The sequence below is a fragment of the Arachis hypogaea genome, chromosome 17, assembly GCF_003086295.3.
Source record: "Arachis hypogaea cultivar Tifrunner chromosome 17, arahy.Tifrunner.gnm2.J5K5, whole genome shotgun sequence".
Lineage (NCBI taxonomy): Eukaryota > Viridiplantae > Streptophyta > Magnoliopsida > Fabales > Fabaceae > Arachis > Arachis hypogaea.
Genome location: NC_092052.1, coordinates 23018063 through 23032396, shown reverse-complemented (window position 1 = coordinate 23032396; position 14334 = coordinate 23018063). Strand labels below are relative to the sequence as shown.

At 35.6% G+C, this 14334-nt stretch overlaps 1 protein-coding gene and 1 long non-coding RNA gene across 2 annotated transcripts; both read left to right on the top strand.

Annotated features, from left to right (window-relative positions):
• The first annotated feature begins 209 nt into the window (after window positions 1–209).
• Window positions 210–2807, top strand: LOC112766194 (probable O-methyltransferase 3). Its single transcript, XM_025812077.3, has 2 exons — window positions 210–1148; window positions 2296–2807. The coding sequence occupies exons 1-2, from the start codon at window positions 327–329 to the stop codon at window positions 2602–2604; spliced, it is 1131 nt and encodes a 376-aa protein (XP_025667862.1). The 5' UTR covers window positions 210–326; the 3' UTR covers window positions 2605–2807.
• A 3847-nt stretch (window positions 2808–6654) lies between these two features.
• LOC140180922 (uncharacterized) lies at window positions 6655–9296 on the top strand. Its single transcript, XR_011875054.1, has 4 exons — window positions 6655–6977; window positions 7372–7485; window positions 8237–8421; window positions 8568–9296. It is a non-coding gene; the product is annotated as an uncharacterized lncRNA (long non-coding RNA).
• The last annotated feature ends 5038 nt before the right edge of the window (window positions 9297–14334 follow it).

Genomic DNA, 14334 nt, shown 5'->3' with positions numbered 1-14334 from the left:
TCGGACCGTCCGACTGGAGGTCAACTAATTTTCTAACAAAGAATTCGGACTGTTCAATTTCTCCCTGCCATTATTCAGAAAAGCCTATCCCACACCTATGTCTAATACCTGTATATACCATAACCAAGCACAACTCACACACTGCTGCAATATCAAAAAAAATGAGCATCTATATTATCTTGACTTATTTGGTCATAAAAAACGTGACTTACTATTTTTTTTTTTTTAAAGTAACAGTACCAAACAACCGTTGCCTTATCAATAATAGACCCAAGTGGGGTTCCTCACCGGTCACCACAAATTATCTAGATGTTCATATATTCGCTATGTTATTGATCTATCTAGATAGCATTTCATATAGAAACATCATGGAACTCCAAAGTGAAATGCAAGCAGCTAAACTTCTTAAAGCTCAAAGCCACATTTGGAATCATATATTCAATTTCATAAATTCTATGTCCCTTAAATGTGCTGTTGACTTAAGCATACCTGAAACCATTCATAATTATGGCCAACCCATGCCACTCTCAAAGCTTATTGCTTCATTGCAAATTCATCCATCAAAATCCTCCTTCATCCATCGCTTGATGAGAATCTTGATCCAATCGGGCTTCTTCGCTACCGAGAATATGGCCAACAATGAGCTCGAAATCGGGTATGTTCTAACGGATTCATCTATGTTGCTACTTAAGGACAACCCCTTGAGTGTGACGCCTTTTTTGCTTGCCATGCTTGATCCCATTTTCACAAAACCATGGCATCAATTGTCTACATGGTTCAGAAATGATGATGCTACACCATTTGAAACTGAAAATGGCATACCATTTTTCGAGTTTTTTGGCCGTGAGCCTAGACTTAATAATCTTTACAATGATGCGATGGCAAGTGATGCTAGATTGGTTTGCAATTTGTTACTTGATGACAAGTACAAGGGCGTGTTTGAGGGTTTGGAATCATTGGTTGACGTTGGTGGAGGCACTGGAACTCTTGCAAAGGCCATTGCCAAATCATTTCCCCAATTGGAGTGCATTGTATTCGATCAACCGCATGTTGTTGCTGGCTTCGAATTTGAAGGGACTGAGAACCTTAAATATGTTGGAGGAGACATGTTTGAGGCCATTCCTCCGTCTAATGCCATTTTGTTGAAGGTAATAAAATATTATTAGTTGTTTGCATTATGTTACCGATATAGTTTTTTGCTTCTTCTTTTGAAATATTGTTCAATGGGTTTTCCTTTATTTTGAGAATTTTTTTAACTAATTAATTAAAGGCAACCTCTATATGAAATTATGAGTTGACCATCATTAAATATTAATTTTGTTATTTTCTATTTAAAATCATATGTTTATCTAGAAGACTAGAACTAAGAAGAGTTACAATTATATAAGATGAGATTATTTGTCCAGAACTCAGGATTACTGTAAGCACAACACAGTTGCAAAAATTTAACTTCATGTCTAATTTTTTTGGTGGGACTCTCCATTTAAGGGCGTTTGCCAATAAGTTAGTGCATGCATAAGATAGAACTTAGTGGACAAACGAGCTTACACTTGAATAATTGAACCCTATAATAATATCATGGTTCCTGTCCATAAAAAAAAATAAAAAAAATACCATGCCTTGTTCATAATACCACTGTTCATTAGTATTATACGGTCTTTTTACTAAATTATTAATGTACAAGAAAAATAAGTTAATTCGTTTATGTTCGATATGAACCTGTTTAACTCGTTGAGTTGTACGAAATGAGTTAAATTGATCCATTTCTAAACGAATTGTGATTTTATTAGCTCAATTCGCTCATTTTTACAAGCGATCGATCTAGGCCAACTCGCAAGTTACAACTCGTCTTGATGGCTTGGAGGAAGGGATACATTTAAGGGACTTATTAACAATCTTTAGTAGAGGTCCTAGAAGTATATATAAGGATAGAGAGTTAGAAAGGATATTTGTATATTGAATCCATTGTATATAGTGTTTGAGGAGAAATTTGAAAAGGATTCAGATACATCCGTCCAATATTTAGATAGGACTGTATATAGATATGATAGAGATTATACTCCTGATGAACCATGTGCCCTTAAGTGGAACTTTCTTGGGTCGGTCATTACTTTAGAGTTTAGACAACCCAAATTGAAAATTAGGCGATAAAATTGAAAATGTGCTCAACATCACTATATCTGAAGTTTTCTATTATATGAAAGTTAAAATTGAATCTTCACATCAAGCATGACTAGAAGATTTTTCATTTATTGATTTTGATGATAACTTTCACTTTGAGTTGTAATGCTACAGTGGATTTTGCATGACTGGAATGACGAGGAAGGTTTGAAGATATTGAGAAAATGTAAAGAGGCAATCATGAAAAATGGCAGCAAAGGAGGGAAGGTGATTATCATAGATATGGTGATGAAGGATGAGAAGAAAGGTGATGATGAATCACTTCAAACACAACTCTTCTTTGACATGCTGATGATGGTGTTGCATAATGGAAAGGAGAGAAATGAAAAAGAATGGGCCAAATTAATATTCTCTGCTGGTTTTAGTGACTACAAGATAATTCCAATTCTAGGAATAAGGTCTCTCATTGAGATATATCCATAGCAACTTAATAACACAATAATAATGGATGAGAATATTGTGTCTGAGAGTCCTTTAATTGTTTAATTTCAAAGTTGCAGTTTACTCGTGTAATCAAGGTTCCTTTTGGTGTTCTATCTCAATTCAACCAAACATATATTCGGAAGCTATTTGTCCATGTATTTTATAACAAATTATTCTTATATTTATTTATTAATTTTACTCTCTTTCACATTTATTTTTTTATTTTTTTATTTTTTTTCAATACTATTTAATTTCCCCTCTATCTCACTCTCATTGTTAGTCAAGAATAATTAATATACCGGCAATGGCGGAACTTGAAATAAAATTTTGGAGAGACCAGATAAAATAAATGTCAAGATGTTTTTGATATGGACCATTTAAAATAAGTTCGTCTAACTTCATTTTTTTTATTTGGGTGATATTGTCAAATTTAAAACCGTTTTCCAGGGTCTCGTTCTAAAAAATTAAGTCAAATTCATCAGATGCAACTCTTTAAACTTTTGAAGGTTGTATCTCAATTTCTTCATGATTCATTAAAGTAGAAGAACTATTTATAGGTGTTAATATTGTAAAAGTTATATGTTCTCCTTCTTAAATATTAGCCTTCCTCTTAAAAAATGCATCAATTGTTTTTTTTTTTATGATTATTTTATATAAAAATTTGAATATATATCCTGTAAAATATATAAAAAAGAAGTTAGAAGGACAAATATTAAAATTTATAATATTTATTGAATTTTTTTATCAATTTATACAATACAATAATATCAATATTTATTGAATATTCTAATATTTTTTATCATATAAAAAATTAAATTAAATAAACAGTAAAATATAAAATAATATTAAATTACATAAATAAAAAATACCTAATTTTTTATATTTGAACTCAAAGGTAGAATGAGTGTTGCTTATTGAATAGAGAGCTGTGAAATGCGAATACACTTAGTTCAGTCTAAATCCAACATGTTTTGAATGTTTAAAACTAAAAATTATTGTGCAATAAAAATAAGAGATGAAGATTAAACTTTAGTATTTTAAGTCATAATAAAATATTTGAACCAACCCAACTTTTTTTTTTAAGTATTACTAATTTTTTTAATAAAAGTTTGGGGACCATCCCCTTGTCTGAACTAAACTAAGCCTTTGTGTACTGGATTTCGGTATGCAATCCAATCCATCATCTTTATGTGAAGTTTTGTTTAATAAATTGTCTTCATTATTTACGTGTCATTTAAATTGTACATGTACTTATTATAAAGTTTAAAATATTTATTTTAATTTTATGCTTAAGGTTTTAAAATTGTTTCAATTATAATAACCTTAAATACTAATACCTACAAAATTGTTGACGAAAACAAGTGACATGATAGTGAATGTAATTCATTTAAAATAAACATATCATTTTCACCCACTTTAAACGATACTTTTCAAGGATTAATATAAGCCATTAATGCAAACTGTTATAGCAACTGACTGATACATCAACCTATGTTGCCACATACGTATTGCATTTGGTGATACCTTAGTATAGTATTGGCGATTTGGCATACACTTATTAGAAATTGAGGACAAGAAGGAAACGATGAAAAAGGTCAAATCAATAGAAAAGCCTTGAGAAGGGTGGTATTCTACATGGTGGGGTCGTGGGGAAGATGACTTTTCAAATTAAAATCACCTGATGTATTGTCGTTACTATGGTTTTTCTGGAAAAGTGGAGACTCCAAATATGATTTTGCTTGTATATGTGTGGTTTTGGTGAATTGGTGGTGTGATGAGGTCGCCAATAAATAGCTATTTTTGTTGTGAAAATGTTCACGGGTGGAATAATTCCAAAATCTGTTTTTGGATCCTTCGAATATGGTGCAAACTGCAGCTGGTGATTGAGATATCAGTAGGGTATATATATATCATTATTTTGTACTAGAAAAATTAATTTACGATATAATAAATTTTGAAAGAAATAAATGATACCATGATTTTCTAAAAAATTAACCTCGTCTAACAACATATATAATCTTTTTAAATATAAGGGGTAAATAATTTAATTTGTGTATGTATTTAATTTTTTTATGAAAACATTTAGATAAATATATTTAAAAAGTGCATGTAAAATATTGAAAAAATTTTCAATTTTTAGATAATCATTTAATTTTTGATACTTTACTAATATATACTACTCTTTCTCAAGTTCAAACGATCTATACAGGATGCATAATTTTTTTAGTAGTTTCTATTTGTCACTTTGTTTTGCTTTATTATGAAGTTTTTAAATACTCTATTACTATATGAATTTAATTTTAATAATATCTCAATTTTGTAATGATTTGATTATTTAATATTTCTCAAATAAAAATATTAAATACTATTTTGTATTTATAAAATTAAAGACTTTATTATAAAAACATACATATAATATGACAATTTTTTGGAAAAAATAATAGGTTTTAAATTTAATTTTTATATTAGTTAGATTAAATATAAATATAATTTAATTATTATTTATTGACATCACCACAATAAAAAAGAATAATAAGAAACTACTATATACACACACTTATCTTCTATACATAATGAAGATATGAAAAAGACTTGATATACGAATTTTTTGTTTTCAAAATTTTTTGTTATATCATATATGCAAGATTGGCGGAATATAGCGGTAAAAAATTACCAGTCGGTTATCTAAATGTCGCAAATAGCGAAAATAACAGCAGTTGACATCATAACACTTTTATGTGCTGCAAAATTTGATTAATTAGCGACTATTTCATGAAAAATCGTCTAGTTAGGATATTTTATCATAATTTATTCAATCTTCTATATTTTCTAACTAATAATCTCTTCACGGCAGAAATCCTCGAACTGAGAGTAGTAGCGCGCGAAATCCCTATTCTTTACTCTACGGTGCACTTTTACTACCCATCCATCCTCCTCTCGGCAGCGTCGACCTTTCACCTCTCCTCAACAGTGCGTGAAACCCCTACTCTCTCCTCCACAGTGCGTGAAATTCTTATCTTTTGCTCCACCGTGCGTCTCTTTGTAGTTGTGGAGTCGCGTGGCTGCCATTCATCCTTTTCTCATTGGCATCGACCTTTTCCCTCTCCTCCACAGTGCATGAAACCCTTACTCCCTCCTCCACAGTGCGTGAAACCCCTATTCTCTGCTCCACCGTGCGCCTCTGTGTCATCGTGGAGTCGATCGGATAGCTGCCCATACATCCTCTTCTCACTGTCATTGAAGTTTCCCTTCTCCTCAACCATGCGTGAAACCCTTATTATACCCTCTTCCACCGTGTGCGAATCTGAGCTATCACAACCTCTCTCTTGTCACTAGCTCATTCTTCCACACTTCTCTTTCTTTCTTGTTTTCATTTTTGATCACTTACAAAATTTGAATTCTATTTTTTTAAATTTGTCTATATCTACTTGGTTCAGATTATACTTTCAGGTTATTTTGATTTAAATTTTGTCTATATTTTCTATTAATTTAGGTTAATTGTGGTTGTTTAGAATTAAGAATTTAAACGTATTACTATTTTGATTTATTGTGTGCTTTATAGTGAAATTTTTAGTTAGAGTAAATAAATGCAAATAGTTAATGATTGTTTGATCATTTGATAGATTCAGTTTCAATAATATTTGATTCAGTTTCAATCATTTATGTTATTTACAGTTTAATTGGATATGCTAAAATAATCCTTAAAGCAGACATGCTTCATCAAATTCATCAAAAATTTACACATTGCTTCAAATGATTATTCAAGCATCGTCAATGGCACAATTTCACTTTCCATTCATCAATACATCCATAAATCAAATTAGGAAACTAAGTAAAATGACTCTTCCGAACCGTTAACTTAATTCCAAACTTTTTAATCAATTCTTGAATATTCAAAACCACAACAAAGCCTTTGAAGCTTGAAAGCTTTGCAACTTAAATGAGAAATTATCGTATATAAATTCAAACATCAATTTTTAGATGAAGTTAACATGTGTACCAATATGTTATTTTTACCTATTAATTGTAGCCTTCAGATCTGTTGTGCTTGCTTCTTTTTGTGACAAAATTGAGGAGAATAACATTTTGTCCTGAAATAAAAACAAGCATTGCGCTGATACATACATACATAAAGTAGAAAGACAACTCAACCTTGAGAACTAATTAGAAGAATAGCTTTTAAAAACAACAGAGTAAACATTATTGTGCATAAACTAAAATATCAATCATCCAACCATGGACAGGCCCATCTAAAAAGGGTGATAGAAAAACTAGAGAAAAGTAAGAGAGAAATAGTATTCCTATTCATCTTTGTATACTTATGGAATCACTGAAGTATTTCCTTCTACTGATAAGTTTCTTACTCCAGAAAGGTTGAGCATTTATGTAGATTTCAACTTTGTTTACATATATAATTGAAGCTATTTATTTTTAAAGATAATAGATTAATAGATGGGATATGGATCACTATTTTGCTATTTGAAAGGGGATCTGGTTTGTAGGGAGCAGAAAGGTCTGGCCTGAAAGGGTATGGTACTATTATTTTCACAAATTGGAGCTTTCTGTCTTCAATTTGGAGTGTGCTACATATATAGTTACATACATGAGAAAGATTAGAGAGAATAACACACAATACAGTTGCAAATTTGGATTGCAATTTTGTTCAGTTTTCTTTTTGGTTTCGATTTTTAATTTGGTTCAGATTAATTTTTTCCTTCTTGATTTGGTTTCAATTTGCTCTTTTGTTTTGTTTTTGTTCTTGCCAAGAACACAGGACAAAAGGCGGTGAAACAAAATCTAGTACAGCAAGACGCACCGATACCACTGTGAAGACTTGCCACCGCAACGTGCTGCACCTCCATTCTGGGTCTTTCTTATCTGGTACATGATTACATTTTTCTTTCATTGTACCTTTTTTTTGGGTCTGAAATTTGTCTGTGGTGTTTAAATGTGAAGTTCTATCATAAATATCTATCAAATGATGAAAGATATCTGAAATACCTGAGCCTACATCTCGAGTTTATATCCATGTGGACAAAATTAAATCAACCAAATGATGTTTTTAAGTGTCATGAGTTTTCTGTAAGTAAGATTGATGCTGTTGTTAGTCAATACTAAATGTTCTCTAACATTTTATTTAAGGCTTGCTAAAATATTCCTTCAAATTGAAAATTACCATCCCTAGAAAATATATAAAGCCAATAAGGCATGCATACAAGCGTTTCACTTTCTGTTAATATAATATGTATTTTAATGTTAAAAAAGGAGTAAATTATACTCACCTCCCTTGAGATTTGCTCAATTTATACTCACCCGTCGTGTTAAAATTTGGCAACTTAGGTGAGGTTAGTATATTTTAGACAACTAGAGGTAAAGTTAGTGTAATCTGGGTAAATCTGGGGGAAGGTGAGCCTACTGTATATGCTATTTGTATAGCCCTGTTCATATGAGAAAGTTTCTTTCCTAAGACGGTTGATATCTGATGAGCGGATAATTTATACGCTTTTTGGCATTGTTTTTAGTATGTTTTTAGTAGAATCTAGTTACTTTTAGGGATGTTTTTAATAGATTTTATGTTAAATTCACATTTCTGGACTTTACTATGAGTTTGTGTGTTTTTCTGTGATTTCAGGTATTTTCTGGCTGAAATTGAGGGACTTGAGCAGAAATCAGATTCAGAGGTTGAAAAAGGACTGCTGATGCTGTTGGATTCTGACCTCCCTGCCAAAAACTTGGTAGCACAAATTGCGAATCACACTTTTCACAACGCGTGCCACTGACCAGCAAGTGCACTGGGTCGTCCAAGTAATACCTTACGTGAGTAAGGGTCGAATCCCACGGAGATTGTTGGTTTGAAGCAATCTATGGTTATCTTGTAGATCTTAGTCAGGAAGTCAATTATGTTTATCAATTGAATTGTGAATAACCAGTAGAGCATAAATTAAACGTTACTTGTTGTGCAGTAATGGAGAATATGTTGGAGTTTTGGAGATGCTTTGTCTTCTGAATCTCTGCTTTCCTCTGTCTTCTTGTTCACGCACGCATGTCCCCCTATGGCGAGCTGTGTGTTGGTGGATCACCGTTGTCAATGGCTACCTTCCATCCTTCCAGTGAATACTACGCTCACGCGCTCTGTCACAGCACGGCTAATCACCGGTTGGTTCTCGATCCGGTTGGAATAGGATTTACTATCCTTTTGCGTCTGTCACTAACGCCCAGCCTTCAGGAGTTTGAAGCTCGTCACAGTCATTCAATCCTTGAATCCTACTCGGAATACCACAGACAAGGTTTAGACTTTCCGGATTCTCATGAATGCCGCCATCAGTTCTAGCTTATACCACGGAGATTCTGATTAAGGAATCTCAGAGATACTCATTCAATCGGATATACAACGGAGGTGGTTGTCAGGCACACGTTTATGGTTTGAGGAAGGTGATGAATGTCACGGATCATCACCTTCATCACAGTTAAGCGCGAATGAACATCTTAGATAAGAACAAGCGTGTTTGAATGGAAAACAGAAATACTTGCATTAATTCATCGAGACACAGCAGAGCTCCTCACCCCCAACAATGGGGTTTAGAGACTCATGCCGTCAGAAAATACAAAGTTTAGATCTGAAATGTCATGAGATACAGAATAAGTCTCTAAAAGTTATTTAAATACTAAACTAGTAGCCTAGGGTTACAAAATATGAGTGGACTATGATGGATGATGCAGAGATCCACTTCTGGGGCCCACTTGGTGTGCTGGGGCCCACTTGGTGTGTGCTGGGGCTGAGATTTCGTGCAGAGGTCATTTGTGGAGTTGAACGTCAGTTTTTATGCCAGTTTGGGCGTTCAACTCCAGTTTTTGATCCTTTTCTGGCGCTGGACGCCAGAATTGGGCAGAGAACTGGCGTTGAACGCCAGTTTACGTCGTCTATCCTTGTGCAAAGTATGGACTATTATATATTGCTGGAAAGCCCTAGATGTCTACTTTCCAATGCATTTAGAAGCATGCCATTTCGAGTTCTGTAGCTCCAGAAAATCCAATTTGAGTGCAGGGAGGTCAGAATCCAACAGCATTAGCAGTCCTTTTTCAGCCTGAATCAGATTTTTGCTCAGCTCCTTCAATTTCAGCCAGAAAAATACCTGAAATTACAGAAAAACACACAACTCATAGTAAAGTCCAGAAATATGAATTTTTCCTAAAAACTACTAGAAATAGACTAAAAACTAACTAAAACATACTCTAAACTATATGAAATTATCCCCAAAAAGTGTATAAAATATCCGCTCATCACAACACCAAACTTAAACTGTTGCTTGTCCTCAAGAAACTAGACAAATAAAATAGACGACTAATAGGTTGAGAAGCAATAATATCTCAGAGTTTTTGATTGAAGCTCAGATTCTAATTAGATGAGCGGGACTAGTAGCTTTTTGCTTCTGAACAGTTTTGGCATCTCACTTTATCCATTGAAGCTCAGAGTGATTGGCATCTATAGGAACTCAGAATTCAGATAGTGTTATTGATTCTCTTAGTTCAGTGTGATGATTCTTGAACACAGCTTCTTTATGAGTCTTGGCTGTGGCCCTAAGCACTTTGTTTTCCAGTATTACTACCGGATACATAAATGCCACAGACACATAACTGGGTGAACCTTTTCAGATTGTGACTCAGCTTTGCTAAAGTCCCCAATTAGAGGTGTCCAAAGTTCTTAAGAACACTCTTCTTTTTGCTTTGGACCTTGACTTTAACCGCTCAGTCTCAAGTTTTCACTTGACACCTGCACGCCACAAGCACATGGTTAGGGACAGCTTGGTTTAGCCGCTTAGACCAGGATTTTAGTCCTTTAGGCCCTCCTATCCACTGATGCTCAAAGCCTTGGGATCCTTTTTAATTGCCCTTGCCTTTTGGTTTTAAGGGTTAGTGGCTTTTTCTGCTTGCTTTTTTTCTTTTTTCTTTTTCTTTTTTTTTTTTTTGCAAGCTTTGTTCTTTGCTGCTTTTTCTTGCTTCAAGAATCATTTTTATGATTTTTCAGATTATCAATAACATGTCTCCTGTTCATTATTCTTTCAAGAGCCAACATATTTAACAGTCTTAAACAACAAATTCAAAAGACATATGCACTGTTCAAGCATTCATTCAGAAGACAGAAAGCATTGCCACCACATTTAACCAATTAGAATTTGTTTTATTTAAACTCGAAATTTTATTGCTTCTTATTCAAAAGATCTACTACTTTATTCATGTTTGCTGATGATGAGAAAAATAAACTATAGCTTAATTGGAGATAAAATCAAAATAGATACTAATTACTACTATATGACTCCTAAGGTCAAATTAAAATAAGAACAGTTATCACAGAGTTAAGGCTAAGATTAGAACTCAACAACCTTGAGGTTTGGGAAGTGGATGTTCCTCTAGTCTGTGAGGTGCTTGGTCCTTCAAGAGAGAATTTCTGGCGCTTCAGTTCCTTTAAATCACGCTCTTGCTCCTCTTGGAGTGGGTTGTTTTCCTTTAGGGGCCATGATCTTAGTGATCACGGATAAGCACACCAAACTTAGAGCTTTGCTTGTCCTCAAGCAAAAGAAAGAGAAGGAGATGGGTAGAAGGAGAGCTCCTTCCCACCATCCTGGCGTTTGAACGTCCAAACACTGCCTGTTTTGGGCGTTCAACGCCCAAATGCTGCTATCCTGGGCGTTCAACGCCCAGTTGTTGCCCTTTTCTGGCGTTGAACGCCAGATAACTATCCTTACTGGCGTTCAGCGCCCACTGGATGCCCATTTTGGGCGCTGAACGCCCAAAATGGCCTTCACTGGCGTTTTCTTGCCAGTAAGCTCCCTATCTCTGTTTTGTGTGTAGATTCTTTCTGTAACCTTGTAAACTTATGCAAATGATTCTTTACCTTAGTGTCAGTGAACTTTATATAAACAAATAAAAATAAAAATAGGGCAAAATGCTTAGAGGATTGTTGCCCCATGGCTGGGTTGCCTCCCAGCAAGCGCTTCTTTATTGTCTTTAGCTGGACCTTGCTGAGCTTTTAATCTAGCTTCAGCCTTGAGCATTCTTGCTCAATGTTGCCCTCAAGATAATGCTTGATTCTCTGTCCATTGACAATGAACTTCTTATCAGAATCAATATCTTGAAGCTCCACATAACCATATGGTGATACACTTGTAATCACGTATGGTCCCCTCCACTGGGATTTCAGTTTCCCGGGGAATAGCCTGAGTCTAGAGTTAAACAACAGGACCTTCTGTCCTGGTTCAAAGATTCTAGATGACAGCTTTCTGTCATGCCATTTTTTTTATTTTTCTTTATAAAGCTTGGCATTTTCGAAAGCTGTGAATCTGAATTCCTCTAGCTCATTTAGCTGGAGCAATCGTTTTTCTTCTGCTAATTTGGCATCAAAGTTTAGGAATCTGGTTGCCCAGTAGGCCTTATGTTCCAGTTCCACGGGCAAGTGGCATGCCTTACCATACACGAGTTGGTATGGAGAGGTCCCTATAGGGGTCTTGAATGCTGTTCTGTAAGCCCACAGAGCATCGTCCAAGCTCCGTGCCCAATCCTTTCTACGGGTATTTACTGTCCGTTCCAGGATTCTTTTTAATTCTCTATTAGAGACTTCAGCTTGCCCATTAGTTTGTGGATGATATGGAGTAGCCACCTTGTGGCGAATTCCATACCGAACCATGGCAGAGAAAGCTGTTTATTGCAGAAGTGAGTGCCCCCATCACTGATTAATACTCTAGGGACACCGAACCTGCTAAAGATATGTTTCTGGAGGAACTTCAGCACTGTTTTAGTATCATTGGTGGGTGTGGCAATAGCCTCAACCCATTTTGATACATAGTCAACTGCCACCAGAATATAAGTGTTTGAGTATGATGGTGGGAAAGGTCCCATGAAGTCAATTCCCCATACATCAAACAACTCTATTTCCAAGATTCCTTGTTGAGGCATGGCGTAACCATGAGGCAGATTACCAGCTCTTTGGCAACTATCACAATTACGTACAAACTCTCGGGAATCTTTATAGAGTGTGGGCCAATAGAAGCCACATTAGAGGACCTTGGTGGCTGTTCGGTCACCTGCGAAATGGCCTCCATATTGAGATCCATGGCAATGCCATAGGATTCTCTGTGCTTCCTCTCTGGGGACACACCTACGGATAATTCCGTCTGCACATCTCTTAAAGAGATAGGGCTCATCCCACAAGTAGTACTTTGCATAAGTAATTAGTTTCTTTTTTTGTGTTCTATTGTACTCCTTGGGTATGAACCTTGCAGCTTTATAGTTTGCAATATCGGCAAACCATGGTGCTTCCTGAATGGCAAATAGATTCTCATCAGGGAACGTCTCAGAGATCTCAAGAAAGGGGAGGGACGTCGCTTCCACTGGCTCTATCCGGGACAGATGATCAGCCACTTGGTTCTCTGTCCCTTTTCTGTCTCTTATTTCTATATCAAACTCTTGCAGAAGCAATACCCATCTGATGAGCCTGGGTTTTGAATCCTGCTTGGTGAGTAGATATTTAAGAGCAGCATGGTCAGTATACACAATCACTTTTGATCCTACTAAGTATGATCTGAACTTGTCAATGGCGTAAACCACTGCAAGTAGTTCTTTTTCTGTGGTTGTGTAATTTTTCTGGGCATCATTTAGAACACGACTGGCATAATAAATGACATGCAGAAGCTTGTCATGCCTCTGTCCCAGTACTGCACCAATGGCATGATCACTGGCATCACACATTAACTCAAATGGCAATGTCCAGTCTGGTGCAGAAATGACTGGTGCTGTGACCAGCTTAGCTTTCAGCGTTTCAAACGCCTGTAGGCATGCTGTGTCAAACACAAATGGCGTGTCAGCAGCTAGCAGATTGCTTAGAGGTTTTGCGATTTTTGAAAAATCCTTTATAAACCTCCTATAGAATCCTGCATGCCCCAGAAAGCTTCTGATTGCCTTAACATTGGCAGGTGGTGGTAATTTTTCAATTACCTCTATTTTTGCTTGATCCACCTCTATTCCCTTGTTTGAGATTTTATGCCCAAGAACAATTCCTTCAGTCACCATGAAGTGACACTTTTCCCAGTTTAAAACTAGGTTGGTTTCTTGGCATCTTTTCAGAACAAGTTTCAGGTGATCAAGACAGGAGCTGAATGAGTCTCCATATACTGAGAAGTCATCCATGAAGACTTCCAGAAATTTTTCCACCATATCAGAGAAAATAGAGAGCATGCATCTCTGGAAGGTTGCAGGTGCATTGCATAGCCCAAAGGGCATCCTTCTATAAGCAAACACTCCGGATGGACATGTGAATGCTGTTTTCTCTTGATCCTGGGGGTCTACTGCAATCTGGTTATAGCCTGAGTAGCCATCCAAAAAGCAGTAATAATCATGACCTGCTAGTCTCTCTAGCATCTGGTCTATGAATGGTAAAGGAAAATGATCCTTTCTGGTGGCTGTATTGAGCCTTCTGTAGTCAATACACATGCGCCACCCTGTAACTGTTCTTGTAGGAACCAGTTCATTTTTTTCATTATGAATCACTGTCATGCCTCCCTTTTTTGGGACGACTTGAACATGGCTCACCCAGGGGCTATCAGAAATGGGATAAATAATCCCAGCCTCTAGTAATTTGGTGACCTCTTTCTGCACCACTTCCTTCATGGTTGGATTTAGCCGCCTCTGTGGTTGAACCACTGGTTTGGCATTATCCTCCAATAGGATTTTGTGCAT